The sequence below is a fragment of the Lepisma saccharinum genome, chromosome 13 (genome assembly GCF_977018435.1).
Source record: "Lepisma saccharinum chromosome 13, izLepSacc3.1, whole genome shotgun sequence".
In the NCBI taxonomy this organism is placed as follows: Eukaryota; Metazoa; Arthropoda; class Insecta; order Zygentoma; family Lepismatidae; genus Lepisma; species Lepisma saccharinum.
In genome coordinates, this window is record NC_139241.1 from 50,287,375 (window position 1) to 50,310,649 (window position 23,275).

General features: G+C 37.1%; 1 protein-coding gene across 5 annotated transcripts in view; it reads left to right on the top strand.

The window, feature by feature from the left end:
- Positions 1-23,275, top strand: part of LOC145997278 (uncharacterized) — a 323,875-nt gene that overhangs the window by 12,888 nt on the left and 287,712 nt on the right. For all 5 annotated transcript variants that reach the window (XM_083134158.1, XM_083134159.1, XM_083134160.1 and 2 more), the window contains exon 2: positions 11,437-11,504. In XM_083134158.1, coding sequence (XP_082990284.1) covers positions 11,437-11,504 — 68 coding nt within the window. The remainder of the gene's footprint in view (positions 1-11,436; positions 11,505-23,275) is intronic.

The following is a 23,275-nucleotide window of genomic DNA, read 5'->3' on the forward strand; positions in this document are numbered from 1 at the left end:
CCCCTCCCAAAAGGGATGGTTAAGTATTATATAAAAAAAGGTATTGATAGCATTGTATTACAACGAACAAAAATGTTCTAGCAATCGTTTCTTGGATAGTAAAAGAATAAAATAATGTTAATCTGGACTAGATTTACTGGACGCTTAGATAAGTGTACACCAGAAACTGAATTTTCGAGCTTATCCCTTTCTGTAATAGTTGTTAATACGAATAATAAAAATCTACTAATGCTGTCACTGTATTAAATGATCTTTGAGTTCGCTTCCTGTTGGAGACACATCGTACAACGAGCCTTTGTAATTGTCTTGCTCCCCAAAAAAAATCTAGAATGGAATTGTAAAAGTGGATATACAATAAAATATTTCATAATTACAATTTATAACATTCATTTTATAAGTTATTCAAAAGCAAAAATGATAATCTGAAATAATTTTAAGTGGGGTTTGCATTTACCACTTTGTCCCCCGCCGGAGGTGTTTACTGTTGTCATTTGAACATTTTTTTTCAAAATTTCGGGAGCGGCTGTAGCCTCAGCAGCTCCCCCACTGTGTACGCCAGTGGCCTATGCTGATCTCTAATTAGTTCAAAAATAAAAGCCTAATTAGTGTTGGTTTTAGTTGTCTTGGCAAGGGGGTAGTTTCATTTTAGAAGTCGAGAGAGTCTTTATATTATATGTGTAATGGAAGTGATTACCAGTCACCCCACTAATATAGTTTTCGAAATGTCTAGGACAGAGATTGTCATCCTCTCCGAGAGATGGTACCACATTCGATATTTGAAAATATATAGCAAGCTATTAAGGGTAGATTGAATTTTTAAGATAATTTTAGGTTCCTTAAAGCTTTAAGATATAATGAAAATACCTCTTTATTAAAAATAAACAACGAAGCAAAAAATAAAAACTTGTCATGTCATGTTAAGCTTGTACTTGCCCAATGTAAATTTTTGATCTTCACATTTAATTGTTTCTAAGATGATAACACTAAAAGGTTTATAGTATAACACTAAGATTTCTCTCTCATTATAATCTAAATATTATCATGTTTATATCTCGGCTAGTTAATGGAATGCCGGTAGTTGACACTTGAGAGGGACGAAAAAAAAACACTGGCACAGCCATTTTTTCCCTTGCTGATTGGAACCCTAAAATTCATCATTTTTATTGGTACTTCTCTTGAGCATCCCTGATGGCGCAATGGTAACGTCATCGCTTTGTATTCAAGGATCCCTGGCAGGCTTGTTAAACGTCCAGGAACCCATAAGTTTCCGTTCAGTAACAGCACCAGAAATTGTTTTTCTCGCACAATTTAAGTTCGGTCCAAGTTCCGTTTTGTCAGTGCCGAACTTGTACCGTATTTAAATTGATCCTGGAAAAAGGTTCTGGTACCGAAATAAAATATTTTAAAGATAGAAAGGTTCTTTACAGTCCAGAACCCATTCACGCTTGCTGATTTTCTTTCTCGGACCGGAATTGAATTTATTTACAATTTCTGAACCGGTAACAACCCTGATCTCGGGTTCGATGCCCGGTGGAGGAACCACTTTAAACTGTAGGTCCAGTCCCGATTAGCCTTGCTGTGCAAAAAGTGGACTTGAAAACTAATAAGAAAAAACCCTCGCTAAATTGCACTTGAGGCTCAGAATTATTCTATTCTCCGTTCGCTGTAAGAGCGAAGCCAATAAAAACAAATACACGTGTTTTGTTAGAAATCCTATTGGTTGTTCCAATGGCAGCTGTGCATGAATCTTTGGCGTATGAGAATAGTGCGTGTGATAAAGCCATACTATTCAACGTAGCTGCCATATTGAAGTTGTGGGACCTTTATTATGAGTAGACCTCGAATTTTTAGGTTCTAAAAAATGTACTTTTAGGTTCCTAACATAGGCTCTAAAAATCCTAAAATAGGCTCTAAAATCCTAAAATAGGCGCTGAAAATCCTAAAATAGGCTCTAAAAATCTTAAAATAGGCGCTAAAATCCTAAAATAGGCTCTAAAAATTCTAAAATAGGCGCTAAAAATCCTAAAATATGCTCTAAAAATTCTAAAATAGGCGCTAAAAATCCTAAAATAGGCTCTAAAATCCTAAAATAGGCGCTGAAAATCCTAAAATAGGCTCTAAAAATCTTAAAATAGGCGCTAAAATACTAAAATAGGCTCTAAAAATTCTAAAATAGGCGCTAAAAATAATAAAATAGGTCCTAAAGATTCTAAAATAGGTTCTAAAATCCTAAAATAGGTTCTAAAAATATTAAATTAGACTAAAAACATCTTAAAGTAGGTTCCAAAAAAACTAAAAATGTTAAAAGTTCCTGAAAATACTGATTAGGTACCATTGTTAAAAACAAAATTTCAAAGGAACCGTGAGAATTTTAATAGATAACCATCAAATATTAATTTTCTAACCAAATTTTCATTTCTATGCATCATTTTCAAAATGATCCACAAATTTTTGTAATAGTAATACTTGTACTTATTATCCTCGACAAAACCCCGTCTTTTATCTGTGAGGATCATTTCATATGATGAAAATGATCTTTGAACAGAAACTTTGTCAGTGTGCAAATTTGAATGCTAGAATGCACCAAAAGTAAGCAAGACAATGCGGATCAGAAGTTTGTACGTTGGACTGTGCAGGCATCAGTTGCGCCAGACATTTTTTTTGTTTAGATCTTGAGAAAACATTAAGGACTTGGAGGGGAATCGGCAGAGAGCATGTTTCAATCAAGTTAGTCATTGAATTTCTTCAGTACCGAACCGAACAAATACCTCTGTGTGGTAAAAATCATGTAAAAAAACCTGAAATCGGTTCTAACAGGCAAAATTGGTTATTTTAGGTTCTATAAAACTTCATCAATTGTTGCGTCTTTTGATGAAACGCTGACATAACTTGTTATTTCTCATTTATCTGCAAAGGAAAAAAAATAGGTTAAAAACCTGAATCCGAAGTCTTATTATGAGATGTGCAGCTTTGACCAATATATTCATGGGCGAAGTAACCAGATCTAACACAGAGGAAAAGTTTTGTTTACATTAACTTTGATCTTGCAGTATACAGGAGGATTATTATTGTTATTGCTTCCGGAAATTTGGACAGCTTATGGTGAGGGTGTAATCAATATCAAAGGCATCCGCAGGATTTTTTTCACAAGTAGGAGGGACAGATTAAGATTTCACATCTTTTCCTCAGTCATATAAACTTTTTTTACCTTTTATTATTATTATTATTGTGCAAATCATAAAATTGAATTGAAAATATTTCGGCGTTTTTGACAAGTTAGAACTTAACTCCACTAAATAAGAACAGAAATCGCCTTGTGTACTTTCCAAAACATCTATCATTTTGTTAGCGAATAGTTTTGTACTTATTCACGATGCACAGATATCAGAGACCACTTAATCTGAGCTCCTTCAGTGTACCTCTGATACAGGCACGTAGCCCCCAGAAATCCTACAAATATTTAATTTAAATGTTATCTTTATACCATAAATTAAGTTATAACTACAGTACAAAATTGCATTACATCGAAAAAACTTTAGTGTATAATAGAGGAATCAGGTTACATTTTTATATTCCACCATTTAATCCAAAGAATAAATGGATCCACAGCTTCCAAATCTTATAGTTTTCTTCGTTAGAGGTCACAGAATATAAACTTTATGAGTAAGTTTTTCCACTAACTGTGCTAAACCCTTTCGTTTGAATGATTTTGTAAAAGTTAATATAAAATACAATAACTATGATTTTCAGTACACTGACTGAACAAAATATAAGAAAATTAATGGACAACAAATGTGTTAGATATTCACTGATACGGTGGATCTATCTAGTAGCAAAGAAAAATTTAAATTGAAATTGGTACATTTTTAATAACTTATAAGTTATTATTGTAAAATAACAATAATTATTTGTACTAATCAAGTTTTATCTATGGCCGGACCGACCACCTCTACAAATATTTCTGGCGACGCCTGTGTTGGGAAGGGATTAACCCCCCCCCGCCCCCCGGAAATAGAATTCTGGCTATGGGCCTGCTCTGATACATGTTTTTACATGCCGAAGGTACTGAATGACTGTGCGTGAATTGTAAAGGTCAAATCCCGACTTCGGGAAATATTTGATCATATGTCTCATCGAGCCTCCGAGTAGCGAGTTGGCGAATATAGGTTGCATTCAGTGCGATGCCTGTGGAGGAGATGATGAGTATCCATTCCCTACTTGCTTCTACCTCTATGGTTGAAAATCAATCGTATCTAAACAACGGTCAGCGTTATTCCCGGCCTCCAATAGTATAAAAGCGCGGGGAGATTTCAAGAGCATGCTCGTCTGATTGGTCGTTCCGAGCGCCTGCTGTGACGTGTAGTAGGGAAGGTAACTCCGCATGTGACCAATCACGTAGTCTACTTCCTCCAGTGACACAACTGCCTAGGTGTGGTGTAACCCCACGATAGACGACATTGTCAGGAGGGGATGTAAAATACTCATTATAAGTACCAGGGGTTTCATAAATAAATGAGGGGTTACAAAAATTTATTGCAAGTAAACTATTGAACTTACGTTAATGAAACCACTCAAGAACGATCGAAGAACGCAAACAGTTTGTGCGTGTATGCAGTGGTGACTTGTGGCTTTTTTAAAGTGTAGGAAGTTATGGTAAACAGACCGAGGAAAGACTTTCAAAATGTGTTCAATTAAACCGGCACACGTATCACTTTACTATCCATTCCATTTAGCTGCAACACTGTATCCACTTTTGAGTGGACCAAGCTGATTGGTTCGACCACAGATAAACTTATTACGTATACGTTTATCTGTGGTTTGACGTTTGTGGAGTCCTCCTACCCTGTCATGTGTTTTGCCAATCCTGCGATAAGAATATTGCTTCTTTAACTCTTAAATTATGCTAAATGCAATTAATTATATAGTTTGAAGTTGAATTTATGCAGCTGTTTTGGTGTTATGAACTTGGTTTATCAATTATTTACTATAGTTAAGCAACGTTTGAGAATTTCGCACATCAAATTAATTACAATGGATAAACCAACCAATTAAATGGATTCTAGCATAGTGCTTGAAACAGTTGGAGAAAATTCACGACTGGGAACGGCGGCTCGTGTTTCATTTGGAACCTTCAAGCTCCAACTTTCTACAGATTTCATTTCATAAAATGTTCATTTGCTAAATCGGGGAGGATAAAGAAAAGATGAAAAGAAGAGGATGTACCGGGATGTGATTGTAACCGCTTGTCCTTTGGTCGGCATACTTCCTTTTGTTTGAAACCAGTCCGTTGAAGAAGTACAAATAAGATAGCAACTTTAAAACATACATTCCCTCATTGACTTCAACTTATCTGTCTCCCAGGGACGCGCGTTTGGAGATGATGCTAGATTTTACTCTTATGCCAAACACAGGGTGCTAAGTGCCAACGAAGTTCAAATTATGCTAGATTTAGAACCATCACTGAATGAGGAAGCGACTGCTTCTTCCTCGCTGGATCATATAACCGAGCAACCCCCTCCCCCTCCCGTTCCCTTCCATGCCCCTCACACATCCCACTGTACGTGGAAGATCGAGGTTCCTCAGCAGCAGGGAAGGCTGTAATTTTTTGCGGCAGCTGGAGCAAACGACTGCTAGCAAATAGTAGCGAGCCTAGTCAAGTGTACACACATTGCGCTCTTAAATTTTAATGAACATTAAACTCCTAAAAAGTATAGAACTGGAAATAGGTACAAATGAACTGTAGGAAGTTCCTCACTTCCTACATGGAGGAATCGCAGCTGAGAGTTCATATCCCTGCCGCTAGGCGACACTCGAATCTCCCACATCACTCATAACGTTTTGTGCAATGTTTTGGTCCTCAACATCACCTGACCTTACACCGTGTGACTTCTTTACGGGGATTTCATCAAAGAGAGATTCGTTTCACCGATGCCGCGTGAATATCGCAGCCCTAAGGAGCATATTATCGCAGCGATAGAAACTATCGACAGGCCCATGTTGATGCGAGAGTGACAAAAGTAGACTATCGTGTCGATATGTACCGTGTTACCCGCGGTTACCACATTGAACATCTGTAGGTGTGTGCAAGAAAACAGTTTGAGTTCCTCCTTCGTTCTGGATTGGTTTCTTGAACGTAAATTTAATACTTGCAGTGGCGGAGCAACATATCGCGAGGCCCTGGGCGATATTAGAATGCGAGGCTCCCATCCGTTTTTAGATTTGAAATCTCAATTTGAATCGATAGAGATACGTCAGCAAATTATCATATTTAAATAATAATAAATTACAAAAATATATTTAATAATTTCACTCACCCTAAAAATGTCTTTGTTTTCCGGGAGCTGAAATATGAAGCTGTAGGAAGGAAGGAAGAACTGCTTGTATTATCGATTGCTTTCTTGAGTTGCAAACAATCCAAGCACTTGAATGTCTCGCACTTGCTTCATGGCAGTTGGAGGTGCTTTACTGTTAACATATTAAAATCGCGAGTGCAAGGTCGAGAGAAAGAAGAAAAGACAAGACAAATTGCTTTTTATTCGAGAAAAGAATAAATTGGTAAAAATGTCCACGGAAGTTATCGTGAATGTTTCAGATGAGAAATATGACAATAATTTTTATTTTTTCCGGGCCCCCTTAGGCTTACAGCTCACCCGCCTGTATGTCACGCACCTGGTTTGATAACGTTTAACTAGAATCTAAAGCCAGATAAAAACAATGTTTTAATTTTATTGCCTACAAAAAATAGCCTTTTCCATCTTTTCCCCCCTCACTTCTATTAAATATATTTTTGTATCAACCCTATGAGACGCGAGGCCCCGGGCGGTTGCCCACTTCGCCCACCCCTTGCTACGCCACCGAATCGAACCCGGCCGGAACCCCTTGATTACAAGGCGACGACGGTACCACTATGCCATCGGAAAGGCCCAGAGATTTGTTTTAATTTATGCACATATTGACCTATAATTTGAAGCCTATCAATTTATTTAAATAGAAATCCATGTCTAATGCTTCATTTTTATAAATGAAATCTAGTGAAAATTCAATTTGACAGAGAGCATCAAAATTCAGTCCACGAACAAGACATCTAGATTCAAAACATGTAGATTATCTTTTCGTGCCTCACTCTTGCACAATCAATTTCCAAATATAATTTTCTTCGTTTCAGTTGTGTGGGAATATTTCCTATTGTTCTCATTCTTTATTTGTGAGAATTATGTCGATTTCAAATAGCGATAAGTTAATTGCAAAGCAAAGTAAACTTAACCATTGCCCAGCCGCGAAAATAACATTCTACGAGACCTTAAGGCTGCTTTCTCGTGCAAGTGTAGTTGGCGTTTCTCTCGCAGGTGGAGCCACTTAACGTTCATTCTATTATAGTGAAGCGTAACGCAGTTATATTCTCGAGATATGAAGCAACAAATTCATAGTTACTGTTTGCTTCGTGGGAAATGCTTTCAATATTGTACAAGTTAATGTTTTCCAGCACTGGTTTTGTAACATCAATCCTTATGATTGCGAATCATGCAGATCAGATGAACGCCAGTTAGTTTTTAATGGAAGAATGATTTGTTACAGTACATATTTCATATCATGAGTAGAATCAATAGCCCCGTCTAGTTGGCTGCACCTTTTGACTCGCCTTGACTCTCCTTGCACCCAGTGTTGCCACATGAAGGGAAATTTCCCTTTTTGAAGGGAAATTTGGGGCTAATTCTAAGTGAAAAGGGAAATTCGACGAAAAATAGCGAATTTTGAGGGAAATTTTAAGACAGACTCAACATTAATTATATTAAACATTATAAGAGATTCCAGTTTTGAAAATGAGAACTTTTTTGTCGTATACTTTGTTCTGAGAGGAAGGGTGGAATTTGGGTTGATCCACATCTGACTACCGTTTGGGGCCGGAGGTGATTGACCATTCACCCTTTCCTTGATTCACCTTTGTCCCGGCTTTGGGAGTGGGCAAGGAATATAGGGGAGTAGGAGTCTGAGGGTATTGTTTATGTAAAGCTTCCAGCGGTTCTCTGAATTTTGTCTCAAACACTGCACGTGCAAACCATAAAGTTCTCTTGGTCGCAAACTATCTTTACTTCAGTCTTCATTGGACACTGGGTTATTCGTGTGCGAGTGTTTGATGGAAGGTTGGACGATAGAAGAACAAGAAACTCTTTATATTTAAAGGAAGTCACGTTTCATCTGCGCCTTACTAGAACAGCATTTTGTGTAGAATATTTCTCATTTCCTTCTGATGGTGTGATGAAGACAAGAAGCATTGGCCACCCTAAATCCAATCTCAGTGTGTGTGTTTTGCTTCTTACTGATGAAAATCTTCAGTTGCCAACTTTTAATGTAGTTTTAGCTTTCATCTCAAAACGAAAAAAGAGGCTTGGTTTAGCAATAAAATCTAAATCTTCCCAAAAAAACATTTAAAAGTTATTGATTTTATTCTTTATTGATTTAGTTTATTTGACTTCGCTTTTCTGCCACTTTTGGATAATTGCGAAGATGTGGATGATATGATGAAATTTATGAATGGACACTCACAAACAGCCATGCCCACGCCGGGATTCGAATCCGGGACTCCTGGCGTCGTAGCATTTAAAAATTAAATTGTTTAACATTTTATACATACATACATACAAACATGGGTCAATGATAATATTTATTATTATTATTTCTTTAGATGAAGGGAAAAATGGGAGAAAAAGGGAAATTTTAACCCTTGCAAAGGGAAATTGTGCTTACAGATTGTGGCAACACTGTTACACCGAGTAGTCTAGTTCGTTGATTTGAAGTCAAGTAGTGTTCTTGGTGTCTGCTCTACCTTCCGGACCGGTCATGTAAGGTGTGTGGTCACGTAGTGCGTGCTAACTAATCAAATGACCGTTTAAAGCAGCAGACAGGCATTTGTTGAATCTTCTGAACTTGAACACCGCTTTCCGTCTAGGTGGTTGAACGTCATTTCCTTGCACCACTCTTGCACTGGATACACCTGCACTGCACAGAGTGTCAAAAAGTGCAGCCAACTAGACGGAGCTAATGTACGGAAAATGCTAGCCACACATATGATCATTGGTAACAATTCTAAGGTCTTAAGGTTGTGTAATTAAAGTTTCTATGAATCAAAACCTTATTACACAAAGGAACTAACCTCCTGCCGGAAAGTCTACAAATATTGAAATATTTAAAAGCACAAAAAAATGCATTTGGTATAATTTGTCAGTGTTTTATCCAACTATACTTGGAAATGTTCCCCTTGTACACGTAAGTTAAACAAACCTCGAAAACCTTAAGAATTATTGTGTTGGTATTAGTGCAAATTGGAAACCCTTTAAATTCATATTTGGTTAGACTCTTCGTTCAATTCTACGGTGTTGTGTGAAGCTATCGGCATGAAAAGGCGCGCATTTAATCTACATTTCTAGATAACTTTATTCAATTCTTCTGTGTTTGCAGCAGTGCGAATCTGTAGGTAAATATTCGCTGACATTCCATAATCTTATCATCCAAGATATTGAGGAGTAAAATGGCCCTGTTGAAAGGCAGGATGTGTACAATGAAGAATAGGGTATAACTTCTAGAGTGAAACTATACTTTGCGTATCCTTGTCACGTTGTAACAGATAAAAATGTGGGGAAGTTTATCGGTATTTATAGACATCAGGAAGTTATGTAGAGTGTGCTATATTGATTTTTGATTGTCCACTGTACTTACATTACATGTTCTCACATAAGATAATGAGAAGGTTCTTCTCGTATGTCTTAAGATTTCATTGTTACTTAACTCTTGTCACGGTTATGTTTTACCCTTTACACTTGCAATTTTCTTCTTTTACGTCGCTGTTCTGCCACTTTTGGCTTATCGAGTCGATGATGATGATGGACTCGAACCTGGAACTTTCCATCGACCGTAAGTCGATCACTTAACACGACTGGTTGCCAAGCATCACATGTTACATAAGATTACATATTAACCGACAATATTTACTCACAATCGATATTAAGGATTTGTTTATTTATGGTTTTTAAAAGAAATATATTTTGTGAGTATAATATTTTTAAACAGTGACCATCTTTAAAAAATATTCAAAATTACGAAATATTGTTAAATATTAATAGAGAGGAGAGACATACCCCTTAAAACAGTGCTGCCACCTCAAGAATACTACAATTTGAAAGTAATGCGTTTCTGCAGCTATAGGTCCTACTTGAAATTACCAGTTCCTTATAATAATTAACGCAAATTGTAATTGAATTGAAATTATATGTGTGAAAACATGTATTTCTATGTCCTCTTCTTTCCGGAGGGCGACGATAATGTTTTAAAATGTCCATTCCTTGTCCATCCCTATTTTTGGATATTGTATTGACATTTACAGAACATTGTGTTTAATGCTGTCACTTTGGAATCCAGAGGCTCAGAGTTCGATTACCAGTCCAGTCTTCGTATTCTTTATGCAGAAGTTTGACTTAAACCAAAACATTTTTGAGATGAAATTACATCAAGTATAGAATACCATGAGTGTATATGCTTGGCTATATCTGCGAGGTTTGAAAAGGGGAGACTAAATAACTGAAAAAAAGCAATCGGTTAATAAAAGCGCTCTAAACATTGAAATAGCTTTAATAACAAAGATAAAACTAAATCTTAAACATTATCATACAGTTTTTGGATTTTAGTATTGTTTTCGCCAGGTAGACAATTTCATATAAATAAATCTTCTCTCGTTAAACGTTCACCTACATTATATTTACATGTTTGACTGACGTTTACATGCCTATGAACATGAATCAACTGGAACAATTATTGTATTATTATTATTTTGTGATTGCTGATTGTAATTTCTAAAATTAGAGAATAATTGGACACAATGTTACTTAACTTTCTGAATCCCAAAATATGAATCCCTCCCTACAATTTCTTTCAGTTTTAAAGACTATGTGAGATAGCCCAGATGTTGATCTTATCATACGCCACTGGAGAATACGATCTTCTCCTATAAGTAAGTTGAAAATTACATGTAGATCCTATAATAATGAATGAAATATGAAAACAATTCGAAATCAACACAAAAGTTCAAGACACAAACCAAAGTAAAAATCTTACACAAGAGGTCAAAGTCACCCCACTTGAAGGTAGTAATTTGGTAAATACAATGCATAATTGTACAGTGGGATCCATAAACATTTCTCAGCAAATTGTCCATTACTATTTGCGTTGGTTTTTATCTTTATCCTACGTATTTTACTTATACTGGTTCAGAGCTTGTAAACAGATTGTTTGGTGTTTTGTGTCAGTTCTTGAAGCTCTCATTGCATAGAACAAAGGGAGTAAACGTGGTGATGGACAATTTGCTTGGCTGTACACCGGAAGAAACTTAATTGTCTTCCATCGGCCTGCTTAAAGATGTAATGAGGCTAATTATTCTCTTTTCAGGGCCTCACGTTGATCGATGATATCCAAGATCAAGAGGTGTTCCTACACCTTATCGAAGATTTTATCAGGTATGCTCTTTTCAAGTTGATTAAAGTGGAATTTCCAGAAACACGTTGGAGTTGCATGTGCAGCCAACGACAAAAGTAGGCAAATCGTCCATCACGATTTTCATTCTTTTTTGTGTGTGTACCTTCATCTTGTGTTGTTTTGAGTAATGGAATTCTGTTGATCAGAAGCAGATGTTGTCCTCTATTTGTTGACGTGTTTATGATTCATTCAGTGGCGTAGTGCAGTTCTCTGTGGGCCCCTTTGCAAGTAAAATATTGGAGGGCCCCCTCAGTGAAAAAATAAATTATCGAAATGATTCCAGAGTGGGACGGACGTAGAATAGTTATCTAGTCCCCCCCAGTTGTACAAGAAATTAACCTTTACCCTTAATCCTCTGCCTTCATATTTTTTATCGACTTATATATCAGTGTAGTAGCTTCTCGAAACTAAATCAGGAAGCTTTGATGCTCTGATAAAAAACTGGAAGCAGAAATTAGAATATTTTCTCTTACTTCAACACAGTGGCACAGCCAGGATTCTTTTATTATTATTTATTATTATTATTTTGGAGGAGGAGGAGGCTTCATACAGTCAAATATTTTGTTCATGATTCTTTCTCCTATCGATGCTAATCTACGAGCAAGTTAGTCAATTTTGCATTTCGGAGGGGACCAATATGTCAAGTTCTCAGGGCCCCTCTGGCTGAGACAATGCGCGCCACTGCTTGTTATAGCAGACGTCGTCATAAAAAATGTTACTGGGAACCAGATTTCTGTTTCGTAAATTTATTTTTATAAGCAACACTATCTGTTGAATTTCTGGGATTACATAAAATTCTAAAGTACACAGACAGAACATTGGGGGCCCCCTACACCTAGGGACCTCCTTGCATTGCTACGCCACTGGATTCATTATAATCAAACTTCGAAAAGCAGACTGAAATTAACATGGTGATGGACAATTCGCCTAGCATTTGATTTGCCGTTGGATGTACAGTAGGATGGGCTTGGCAAATTGTCCATGACTGTTTTCATGTATCTTTCCCTTGCATTCTACATGTTTTTTTTAAAGGATGGAGTTTTAAATATACTAGTGCACAGGTAGTCAGCAGCTTCTTTGCCGTTTTGTTTCGCTCACCTCCTTGGCGAATATTGAGATGGAACAAAGCCTTATATGATTTACAAATAGGTGGATCGAGTATTTTTTTCTGGGAAGAACACAAAAAAATGCTGTAAACTGCTTTATATCACACACACACACACACGCGTGGCCGTGGAACGGTGGTGATTAACTGCTATTTCTTCAGTTCCCTCATTTATCTGAAATCACAAATAGCAATCACAAAATTCGAGGGTCGAAACTCATATTCTTAGCGGGCAGTGTCATTGATGTACGAATATCATTGCATATTGAAGAAAAACAAAAGGAAAGAACCTTGAAGAATGATCTGACAGACATTTGAGCCCATAGGAGGAGGACCCCTATTTTTTTCTCTCTACACAATACTAGAGCAATTTGAACCACAATTGGCTGAAATATCAATCACAGAAATAACGTAAATCACAGTTAAGAATAACTGGTTATCAAGTAACAATTACAACTTAACCTGTGATCTTGAAATCACACATTTTCTCATAACGCGTAGAATATGGCACGACATGCAACAGTCGCTTGCTCGATTGCTTTTCGAGGTTGCATTTTCGCATTAATTTCTGCATAATTGATTATTTGTGTCATGGTACAAGCTGACAGAATTACAAGATATAATCCTGAAGCTTTCATTTACAAAATCTAACTGTTGATATTATTTGTTTCTCTTCATAAACTTAACATCAAGCTTTACTTATAAAGTACGTTTGAAACATTAAGTCTGCGAGAACCGGGGCGACAGCAACAGTTGAATCAAAATATATATATCAATTCAGTGCAAAGCTTGAAAAGAAATACAGGTGACTTACATTATTTTCATTAGCTTGACTATTAACTATATTTGCAGAGTAGTTAAAAAAAAGGCAAGCAGTAGAATTATTTTATTATAAGTAGTGCTGCCATCTCTTATCAGTTCTGTCAAATAAAACATTTTGCGATATTTAGTATTATCGTTGCTTGTATTTGCTTGATCCAAATATTACATTAAGAAGGAAAAGCAAATTAATGGGTATCTGGAATGGAGCATTGTTGTTTACGTTTGCAAAAATGCTAAGCGAGCCACTTCCGTCCAAAAACGTGACTAAGCCACGTCAGCTTGTGTAAACAAGAAGCAAAAGGCAGATGATTATAATCAACCGAAGTCAGAATCAACCCAATAATTTGCAATCCAAAGTTACTCAAATCACATTCCCAAGAAAATAAGTACTACATAAAAATCATGTTCAAATATCTAAAACAAATATAGTAAATGTGCATTTTTCGTTTAATTACAGAATGTAATTTTAAAGTGGAAATATTATTTTATATGAAACCATATAAATTCTTTGCTGAGTCAAAATTGAATGAAAAGTATACAAAAGAGAATTATGATAGAAAATTATTTTTGATATGCTTAAAAATTGCCACTATGTTGGGTAAAATAATCGAAAATGAACGAAACAATTGTGTAGAAACTTTAATTAGCCTCTCGTATATCTCAGTTTTAACAATGAACACGTTCTGCATATTGCTCTTAAGTAATAATACGCAATATATAAATTAATTGTTTATTAATTGTAATAATTAGGGAACGGATTTTAAGGTGCAGCACCTTTCCAAAATATAGCTGTTTTCAAACCAACCGTTTGAGAGATGTAGTTTAGATCATGAAACCAAGTAAAATGAACACACTTTGTTGCACCTTTTTTTACATATAATAACAAAGAAATTACGCTTTCTTTCACAAAAATAATGTATATCTTTTGTTTATTGTATTTTATGTTACATTATGGGTAATTTAATGTATCTTTGTTTGAGAGAGTGCTCTATACGAATTTGTATTTCTAAACATGCATAGATGTCAGTTTTTTTGGTAGCATCTTTTTGTAAATAGTGAGTGATTCATCTGTACTTGAATCTGTGTTCTCGAAATAGTAGCTATAAAAGCGAGGATATCGCGTAAGAACTAACACACTTTCGCCACGGATCGACGAAGCTTTTAAACTTAAAAAGAACTCCTCGGTGTTGTGCATACATCTTGGTATGGTAGTTCGGGGCGCAAGCATAAACGCATAAACTCAATGCATGGCTATTGGCATGCCTATGATCACATAGACCTAGCTTGCGCCCCGAACTACCACACCAAGAGATATGCAATGATAACTGAGCCAATATTTGCTCTTTAGCCCTTTTATTTCCAAATTAATCCTTAGGCTAGCTTTATTATTTAACGTAGAATGGTTGCAGTATTGTGCATATCATCAATGCATGGCTATCGGCGTACCTATGATCACATAGGCCTAGCTTACAGAGAAATGAAACCACATTGCTGCAGTAGATTTTGAAAGAATTTCGATTTTTTTTCCTAACATAAATAGATTGGTTGTTTATGGAGAGATGCAGGCTCCAGAAATCAGAAATAATTTATGTAAGGCCCCACAAATTGAAGGGGCAGCCGATGCTTTCAATCCCTGTCCCGACCTGTTCAAACTGTAATCGTGATGCTAAAATATCCTTTTTGGAGTTAACTCACATCCAGACATGTTCTTCTTTATCATTTCTAATACATATTAAATTAATAAATATAGAATTATCATGGTGGTACTGGTGGCTAAATGAATATCAAAGGAAATTTGGAAATATTGTTGAATTGCGGATTGCAGTGCTATTCGAATACTTCTAAGAATTTAATGAAAACAATTAGCACCAAGCTGTACGCCGCGTGATAGCAAGCGACAGTGTTGCTGATTGTCGGGTCGGGGGTGAGGGTGTCTATCGGCGAGTTGAATTATTTGTTACTTTGGACTAGACTATTGTATGTCTAGCTGCAGTTCTACCATTGCATTGGTGGTCACATCTAATGCTACAATAGTTTCGGATCATCTCTTTGTTCCACGCCGACCTCCGTAACAGACTCGTTAGCACAGACGCTACTACGCCAGGGGTCCAGTGCTCGAGTCCCGATCTGGGGGTTGGTGTTCTTTGTGAGTGTCCCTTCGTCTATTTCACCATATAATTACTTATCCTAATCTTCGCAATTAGCCGAAAGTGACAGAAAAGCAAAGCACAATAAAAAAGAAATCCACATTTTCGGATCTGCCGCCCCCCCTCAAAAATATCCTTGGAACGGGCTAGAAGCTAGGGCCTCTAATATATGAGAATAACTTAGAAGAAACATTCAGGACAGCCCAGCTACTATACCCTGTCCCAGTTAACTGTAGAGCAGGGCCGCGCTTATCGGCAGAGGAGGAGGAGGAAAATCAAGTGGTGAAAGCGCTGCGTTGCCAACCATACGGTCTTGACCTTACATGTACGGAAATTTCATGGCATGTACGGACGTACGGTCCACGCCTTAGTCCGTACGCTAAATGCACGGCTTGTCAAAATTTGCTCTTTGCAGTTTTATCCCTAATATTTCCCTAAGAAATTCTTAAACCAATCGTACGAACCTGGAGACAAAAATACGGACAGTTTGCCATGTGCGTTCGGTATTATCCTTTTCAAAAGTTTGCAACGCTGATAGAGGAATCAGGAAATCGGGTATCTCCCGTCGACCATTACACAATTCCGTTTCTCTCCTGATCATTGGTTGAGCCGTCTCGCGTCACTACTTGCGCAGAGACTTGTTCTCGTTCGCCTGGTCTACAATTAGCTGGTACGGAGTTTAGTTTGACTTGGAGGTAGTGATGTTCCTGGCCCAGAGGGGAAATTTTCCTCTCATACACCAAAATTTTCCCTTTTCGACCTAGAAATTCACTCTTCAAGTGAGACTCCAAAACGCATAAGGCAGAATCACACGGAACTGGATTTCCAGTAGGTTTGCCCTAGTTGGCGCTGAACATGGCCGCCTGGCTTTCTGCTTGAGTGGTTTTGAGGAATTGCAACTGGCTTTCCTCGACTGTATTCTGTGGAACAGGCAATCAGAGCGAAGTTTGGCCATGTGAAGATAATCTGCGAGTGTACTAAAGGAAAGTTTTTGTCCGAGGCTTCCGAGTGTCGGTTGATTTGTTTTTGTTCGTTTCGGTAACAGAGATGGCGTGCATTCGTGTTCAGTTCAATAATGTTTAGGTACTTATGCAAAGCGATGAGATTTGTACGTGACAAATATGATTAGCCGATAATAAAAATCCTTATTATTACAAGTGTATTAAATGTTGGATATATTTAGTTGAACATTTTCTTTTAATGAATGAATCCTGCGAATCTCGTGTATGAATTTGCACACCCGAGTTTATTAAAGAGCTTGTTTATTACCCGTTGATTACAATATCTCCAAGTGCATTCTTTTCTATTTTAATTTTAAATAACTGCAGTTATTCTCCTACAACATTCGTCCATCTTTTTAAATTGTCTGCTCTGCGCAATGCCTTGTGGGAATAAAATAAAACAGACAAGTACGGTAACAAGTGTGAGGAGAAAACTATCAGATAGGTAGCCAGTCCAGCGCCAAGTAGGGCATTCCTACGGGAAATCCAGTTCCGTGTGATTCGGCATTTATTTATGCTGAGATTTCGATCTAGGAGGGTGTACGAATGATTCTACAGGGTATGGAGGCAAATTTAGCTTCAAATTGGCTTTTTAGCAATTGTGTCGTGCATTAAATGCACGACATTAAATTAGGGATGGCCAAACGGATCCGGATCCGAAAAATCCGGATCCATTCGGATCCGGATCCGGATCCAAAAGTTACGGATCTGGATCCGGATCCGAAAATTCCGGATCCGGGTCTGAAAGTTTCGGATCTGGATCCGGATCCGAGAGTTCCGGATCCGAAAGTTTCGGATCTGGATCCGGATCCGAGAGTTCCGGATCCGAAAGTTTCGGATCTGGATCCGAATCCGGATCCGAGAGTTTCGTATCTCAATCCCATTATAATATTACCACACCTTAAAAGGTATTATGATCTTCAATTACAAAGACATTTTTCGTTAATCCTACAAGAATTTTTTTCAAGTGTTGTTCCTAAAATACTTTGCTACGTATCGGCTAACACACTCGTGCACAAATGTCCGAGGTGATTTTGTAAATGCCATTGAAACGAATATGTATTCATTCGAATGTATTGGAAATGAAAACACACATAAATGTGAGACATTCCATTCCAGGATGAAACCTTTAACACATATAACAAGATAGAAATGTTATACAAAAATTATACAATTCTTCTACAGTTACAGTTTTACAAATTAAAATAAAACATTATAATATTTGCAGTGTTAAATAATTACAAAGTGTAAGACTAACAAGGGAGGTTATCTAAGTGTCCCCCTCCGATTTCCATGAAACTTGGCAGTATAGTGGGGCCCAAAGGAAGAATTACGTGTTTTTTTGTTTCAGCTAAAAAACGGTTTTAGGGGGCAAAATCCCCTCATGTCAAGATGAGGACAAATTGAAGTGAGGATCGGACCCCTGTGTCCCCCTCCGATTTCCATGATACTTGGCAGGTGTGTGTATAAACGGGCCCAAATGAAGAAATACGTGTTTTTTTTTGTTTCGGCTAAAAACTGTTTTAGGGGGCAACCCCCCCTCAAATGTCAATATGAGGACAAATTTAAGTGGGCATTTGACTTATGTGTCCCCCTCCGATTTCCATAAAACTTGGCAGATGTATAGTGGGGCCCAAATGAAGAAATACGTTTTTTTTGGTTTCAGCTAAAAAACGGTTTTACAGGGCGAAACCCACTCAATTGTCAAGATGAGGACAAATTGAAGTGGGAATCGGACCCCTGTGTCCCCCTCCGATTTCCATGAAACTTGGCAGGTGTGTGTATAAACGGGCCCAAATGAAGAAATACGTGTTTTTTTGTTTCGGCAAAGAAATTGTTCTAGGGGTCAACCTCCTCTCAAATGTCAAGATGAGGACAAATTGAAGTGGGGATCTGACCCCTGTGTTCCCCTCCGATTTCCATGAAACGTGGCAGGTGTATAGTGGGGCCCAATGGAAGAAATACGTGTTTTTTTTGTTTCAGCTAAAAAACTGTTTTAGGGGGCAAGACCCCCTCAAATTTCAATATGAGGACAAATTGAAGTGAGGATCGGACCCCTGTGTCCCCCTCCGATTTCAATGATACTTGGCAGGTGTGTGTATAAACGGGCCCAAATGAAGAAATACGTGTTTTTTTTGTTTCGGCTAAAAAACTGTTTTAGGGGGCAAACCCGCCTCAAATGTCAAGATGAGGACAAATTGACGTGGGGATCATCTGACCCCTGTGTCCCCCTCCGATTCCCATGAAATTTGACAGGTGTATAGAGAGGCCCTATGCCCCCTGTTTCTTCCTATACCATATTTACGTGGTTTCGGGGTCAGATCGCCACTTCAATTTCTCCTCATCTTGACATTGGGGGGGGGGGCTCTATACAAATGCCAAGTTTCATGGAAATCGGAGGGGGAGACTTAGACCTCCCTTGAAAGTGTATTAATTAATTACAAATCGCGCACACGCACTATATATATATATATATATATGTATGTATATTATATATATATATGTATATTAGCAGGTAACAATATGTTATAAGCACATTCTTACTTTCCAAAGAAGCGCATGTGGGATGGTAAAACGGATCCGGATCCGAAAGTACCTGATCCGGATCTGAAAGTACATGATCCGGATCTGAAAGTACCGGATCCGGATCCGAAAGTACCTGATCCGGATCCGAAAGTACCTGATCCGGATCCGAAAATTCTGGATCCGGATCCGAAAGTTCTGAATCCGGATCCGAAAGTTCTGGATCCGGATCCGGATCTGAAAATTCCGGATCCGCGGATCCGGATCCGAATAATTTTTGGATCCGGATCCTAAGAATCCGGAACCAATCGGATCCGGATTTCGGATCCGCGAGGATCCGGATCTGGCCATCCCTACTTTAAATTCCCCTGTTTCTTGCCCATTGTTGGATGCTTCTCCCTTTTCACATTTCCTGTAACCTTTCCTGCTACAAAATCAGGGGTCGAGCGATCCGGGCGCGACTACGGGGGGGGGGGGGGGTGAGTCCTCCTTGAGTAACACCAAGACCTTAATTTTTGATTACATAAGAGTGGCTATTTGTTTCAAAAAGAGTTCTTGCAAACCAAATATTTCATGTTAGAAAACTAGATGGAAAGATAATAATTTAGGGAAAGAATAATAGATGGCAGCACGAGGTCAAAGAATTTAAATAAATTTTTGGAGAAAAAGTATCGATTTAGTGAAAGTAGAGATATAATAAAAATATGCAGAAAATATAAGTAAATAAATGAAAAATAGGTAATAGATGCGAAGGAAAAAAAGTGTTTTTCTTTTATCATTAACTTTAATTGCTCGGTAAGTATAAGGAAGTACGAAACAAATAAAAAAACTAAAAAAAACAGCCGAATGAAGTCACCTTTCTCATTGAAAGTACACCTCCATTGAGGGAATCTTGAATCTACTGCTGCGTAACATAAAACATACATTACAAAATCCATACATTACTGTTATTTTGATATTATTAGGTAGGTAGGTGTATTAAATAAATGCAAACCTACAATAAACGTATTCTTTAACAGTAATACTTAAAGTAAGAAAAATCGCAAACCTTAGGTAGGCCATCTACCTAAGGTTTGCGATTTTTCTAATGGTGTACAAAGTCAGAAAGGTAAAACTAATCGTAAGATTCAAGAGAGGGAACATTTCTGTACGTTTACTGAAAATTGGGGCCAATTACAAATAACAACATGCGTGCAGGGAAATTTTTATTTAAAAAAAAGAAAAACTAAATATGCTGACCAAGGCAGTAATTTATTTTATTAAAAAACATAAACTAACGTAACGTTTCAACCTTCAAGGTTGAAACGTTACGTTAGTTTATGTTTTTTAATAAAATAAATTACTGCCTTGGTCAGCATATTTAGTTTTTCATAATCATGGAAACAATGCTTAATGGAGTTATTAAAAAAAAGAAGTTAAGTTTAGGCCATATTGGGTACATATGCACCCAATATGACCTAGTCATATATTTTGTTCTTTCACATCAAAATATGAAACCGAAATTGAAAAGAAAGTAGAACTGTGTTGTTTTTATAGGTAGATAAGTGTATTGATGTACTTACATTTTATTTACATATTGACATTGAGATTTGCACAGTGATAACATTGAACCAATAAACATGTCAGAATTTGTTACCAGAAGACCATGAATTATACATCAGTCTGAGCAAATGAAATGTCCTTTGTCAAAATTATTGGTGGGGCTCTGATCACTGAAATAAATGAATGAATGACTCACTCCCTCCCTTTTATAAAAATAAAAATTACATCTTCGTATAGCAGTTTTTAAGCAGCTATTATATTCATCATGCAAATTAAATGTACTGTTTATAAATGGAAAAAGAGCACTGTGTAAGACTGTAAGGTGAACTCAGTGAAAGACATGGGCAACTATGACATTTTATGTTCACAAAGGACATTTCATTTGCTCAGACTGATGTGTAATCCATGGTCTTCTGGTAACAAATTGTGACATGTTTATTGGTTTGTAAACAATGTTATCACTTTGTGCAAATCTCATTGCAAATATGTAAATAAAATGTAAGGATATCAATACACTTATCTACCTATAAAAACAACACAGTTCTACTTTCTTTTCAATTTCGGTTTCATATTTTGATGTGAAAGAACAAAATATATGACTAGGTCATATTGAGTGCATATGTACCCAATATGGCCTAAACGTAACTTTTTTCTTATAATAGAATTCATTCATTTACTTCTGTTCATTTGTTTTTTTAGATAACAATTAACATTTTTATTGAAAGGTATGTATTTACATTAAGAGGCCAACCTAACAGTTTTACGCCGGCCTCGGTAGCCGAGCGTGTTGAGTGGTCGACTCAACTCGCTTTGATCCGGAGGTCTCGGGTTCGAGTCCCGGCGAGGACATGGGTGCGTTTTAATGTCCGAAACAGACATGTGATGGGTTGCAAATAACCTATAAAATAACGAACAGTTTTAACAGTTTTATTTAATTATTTACATAAATGCTAACACAAATCGCAGGAAAATAGTTTTACTTTTTTTGTTCTTGCTACAATATTTTACTTTTTAAATTTAATTTTGCAATAATAAAAAATATAGCATGTACACTAAGATATAAAGTGACATACACAACAAAAACATATGAACATGATTTAAAAATAAAGCAAAAGTTGCTCTACGCAGTGGGTTATTTTTTTATGAACTCATTAACGAGTGGTCTCGGGGCCAAATTATCAAGCACAGTTTGATGTATGTGGAGTACCACAGCCAACAGATTCAATCACGTCATTCCGAGAGTATAAATGACATACTAACGTCATTTTGAATTAACCATCTAACTACTTGGATACAGCAACTAGGCCATATTGGGTACTAGGCCATATTGAGTTCAGGTAGCTTATTTATAAACAAGGCTATTATTTTTCTTATGTAAAACCGTTAATATGGGAGTGGAAAGTACGGGGTGATAATTTTGCCCATTCCCAAAGTTCCCAGTTTCTTGGAGGCTCGTACTCCTGGCTGGGAACATCACTGCTTGGAAGGAGAGAATCCTCTGATGAGGAAACTACACCGGAAGTGGAACTGTTGAAGCAGAGACGTCGTTGAGGCTTGTCGCTTGCCAACAGGAAGTTCACAAAGGCGTCGTGTCAGGCACAGCCACAGCACGGTCTCCTTAGAAAGTGTGCAGTATTTGCATTAGTCACGGGAAGTAGGGGTCGTTTGAAGCTTCTCCTGGAAGAAGACAATTATTTCACTTTCAATAGCAATCACTCTTACTTTCCGATGAACTGGGAAGTCCAAAAGAAACACGTAAAACGCATTTGAACCTCGGAGACAACCTTGATTCCGGTCAGTGACGTTTTCGTACAGTGGGATCCATGAATACTACCGTGCAAATTGTCCATCGCAATGTTCGTGCACTTTATTTGACCCAATAAGAGCTTCAATAAGCATATTTAAAAATCCATCGCTTAAACACACATAGGATGTAAGAGAAAAATTAATGAAAGTACTCATGGACAATTTGCACGGTAATACTCACAGTGGGATCCATAAGTGTTACTCAGCAAATTGTCCAGGACTAGTTTAACTTTTTTTTTCTCTTCCATTCTAAGTGTTTTTAAGGCATAGTTTTTTACGTATACTGGTACAAAGGTTGTCAGCGACTTGTTTCGCGTTTTGTTTCAAATCTTGAAGCTCTCGTTAAGTAAGATAAAGTGCATGAACATGGTAACGGTCTACTTGCTCGGTAATACTTATGGATCCCACTGTACAACCAACGACACAGAATAATAGCAGGCAAATGGCAAATTGTCCATCTCTACTTTCGCTATTTTTATTCTACATACTGTGGTGTTTGAAGGAATGGAATTCTGCTTTTAGCGATGCAGATGATGTTCTCTGCCTAACGTCAGTAGTTGAAGACAGACTGGATTAAAATTATGGACAATTCACATATTATTACCTATACTACCATGCAATTTGTACAGTGCAATTGTGATGTTTTGTAAAATTTCTCCTCTCTCTCACTCTCTGGGCGCAAAATCATTGGGGAGGAAGATCTTAATCCACACACACAAATAAACAATATATATTTACAATGTTTTAAATATAAAAGTAAAATTGCTAAATATTTAAAAATACATTATTATTAAATACATATAAAG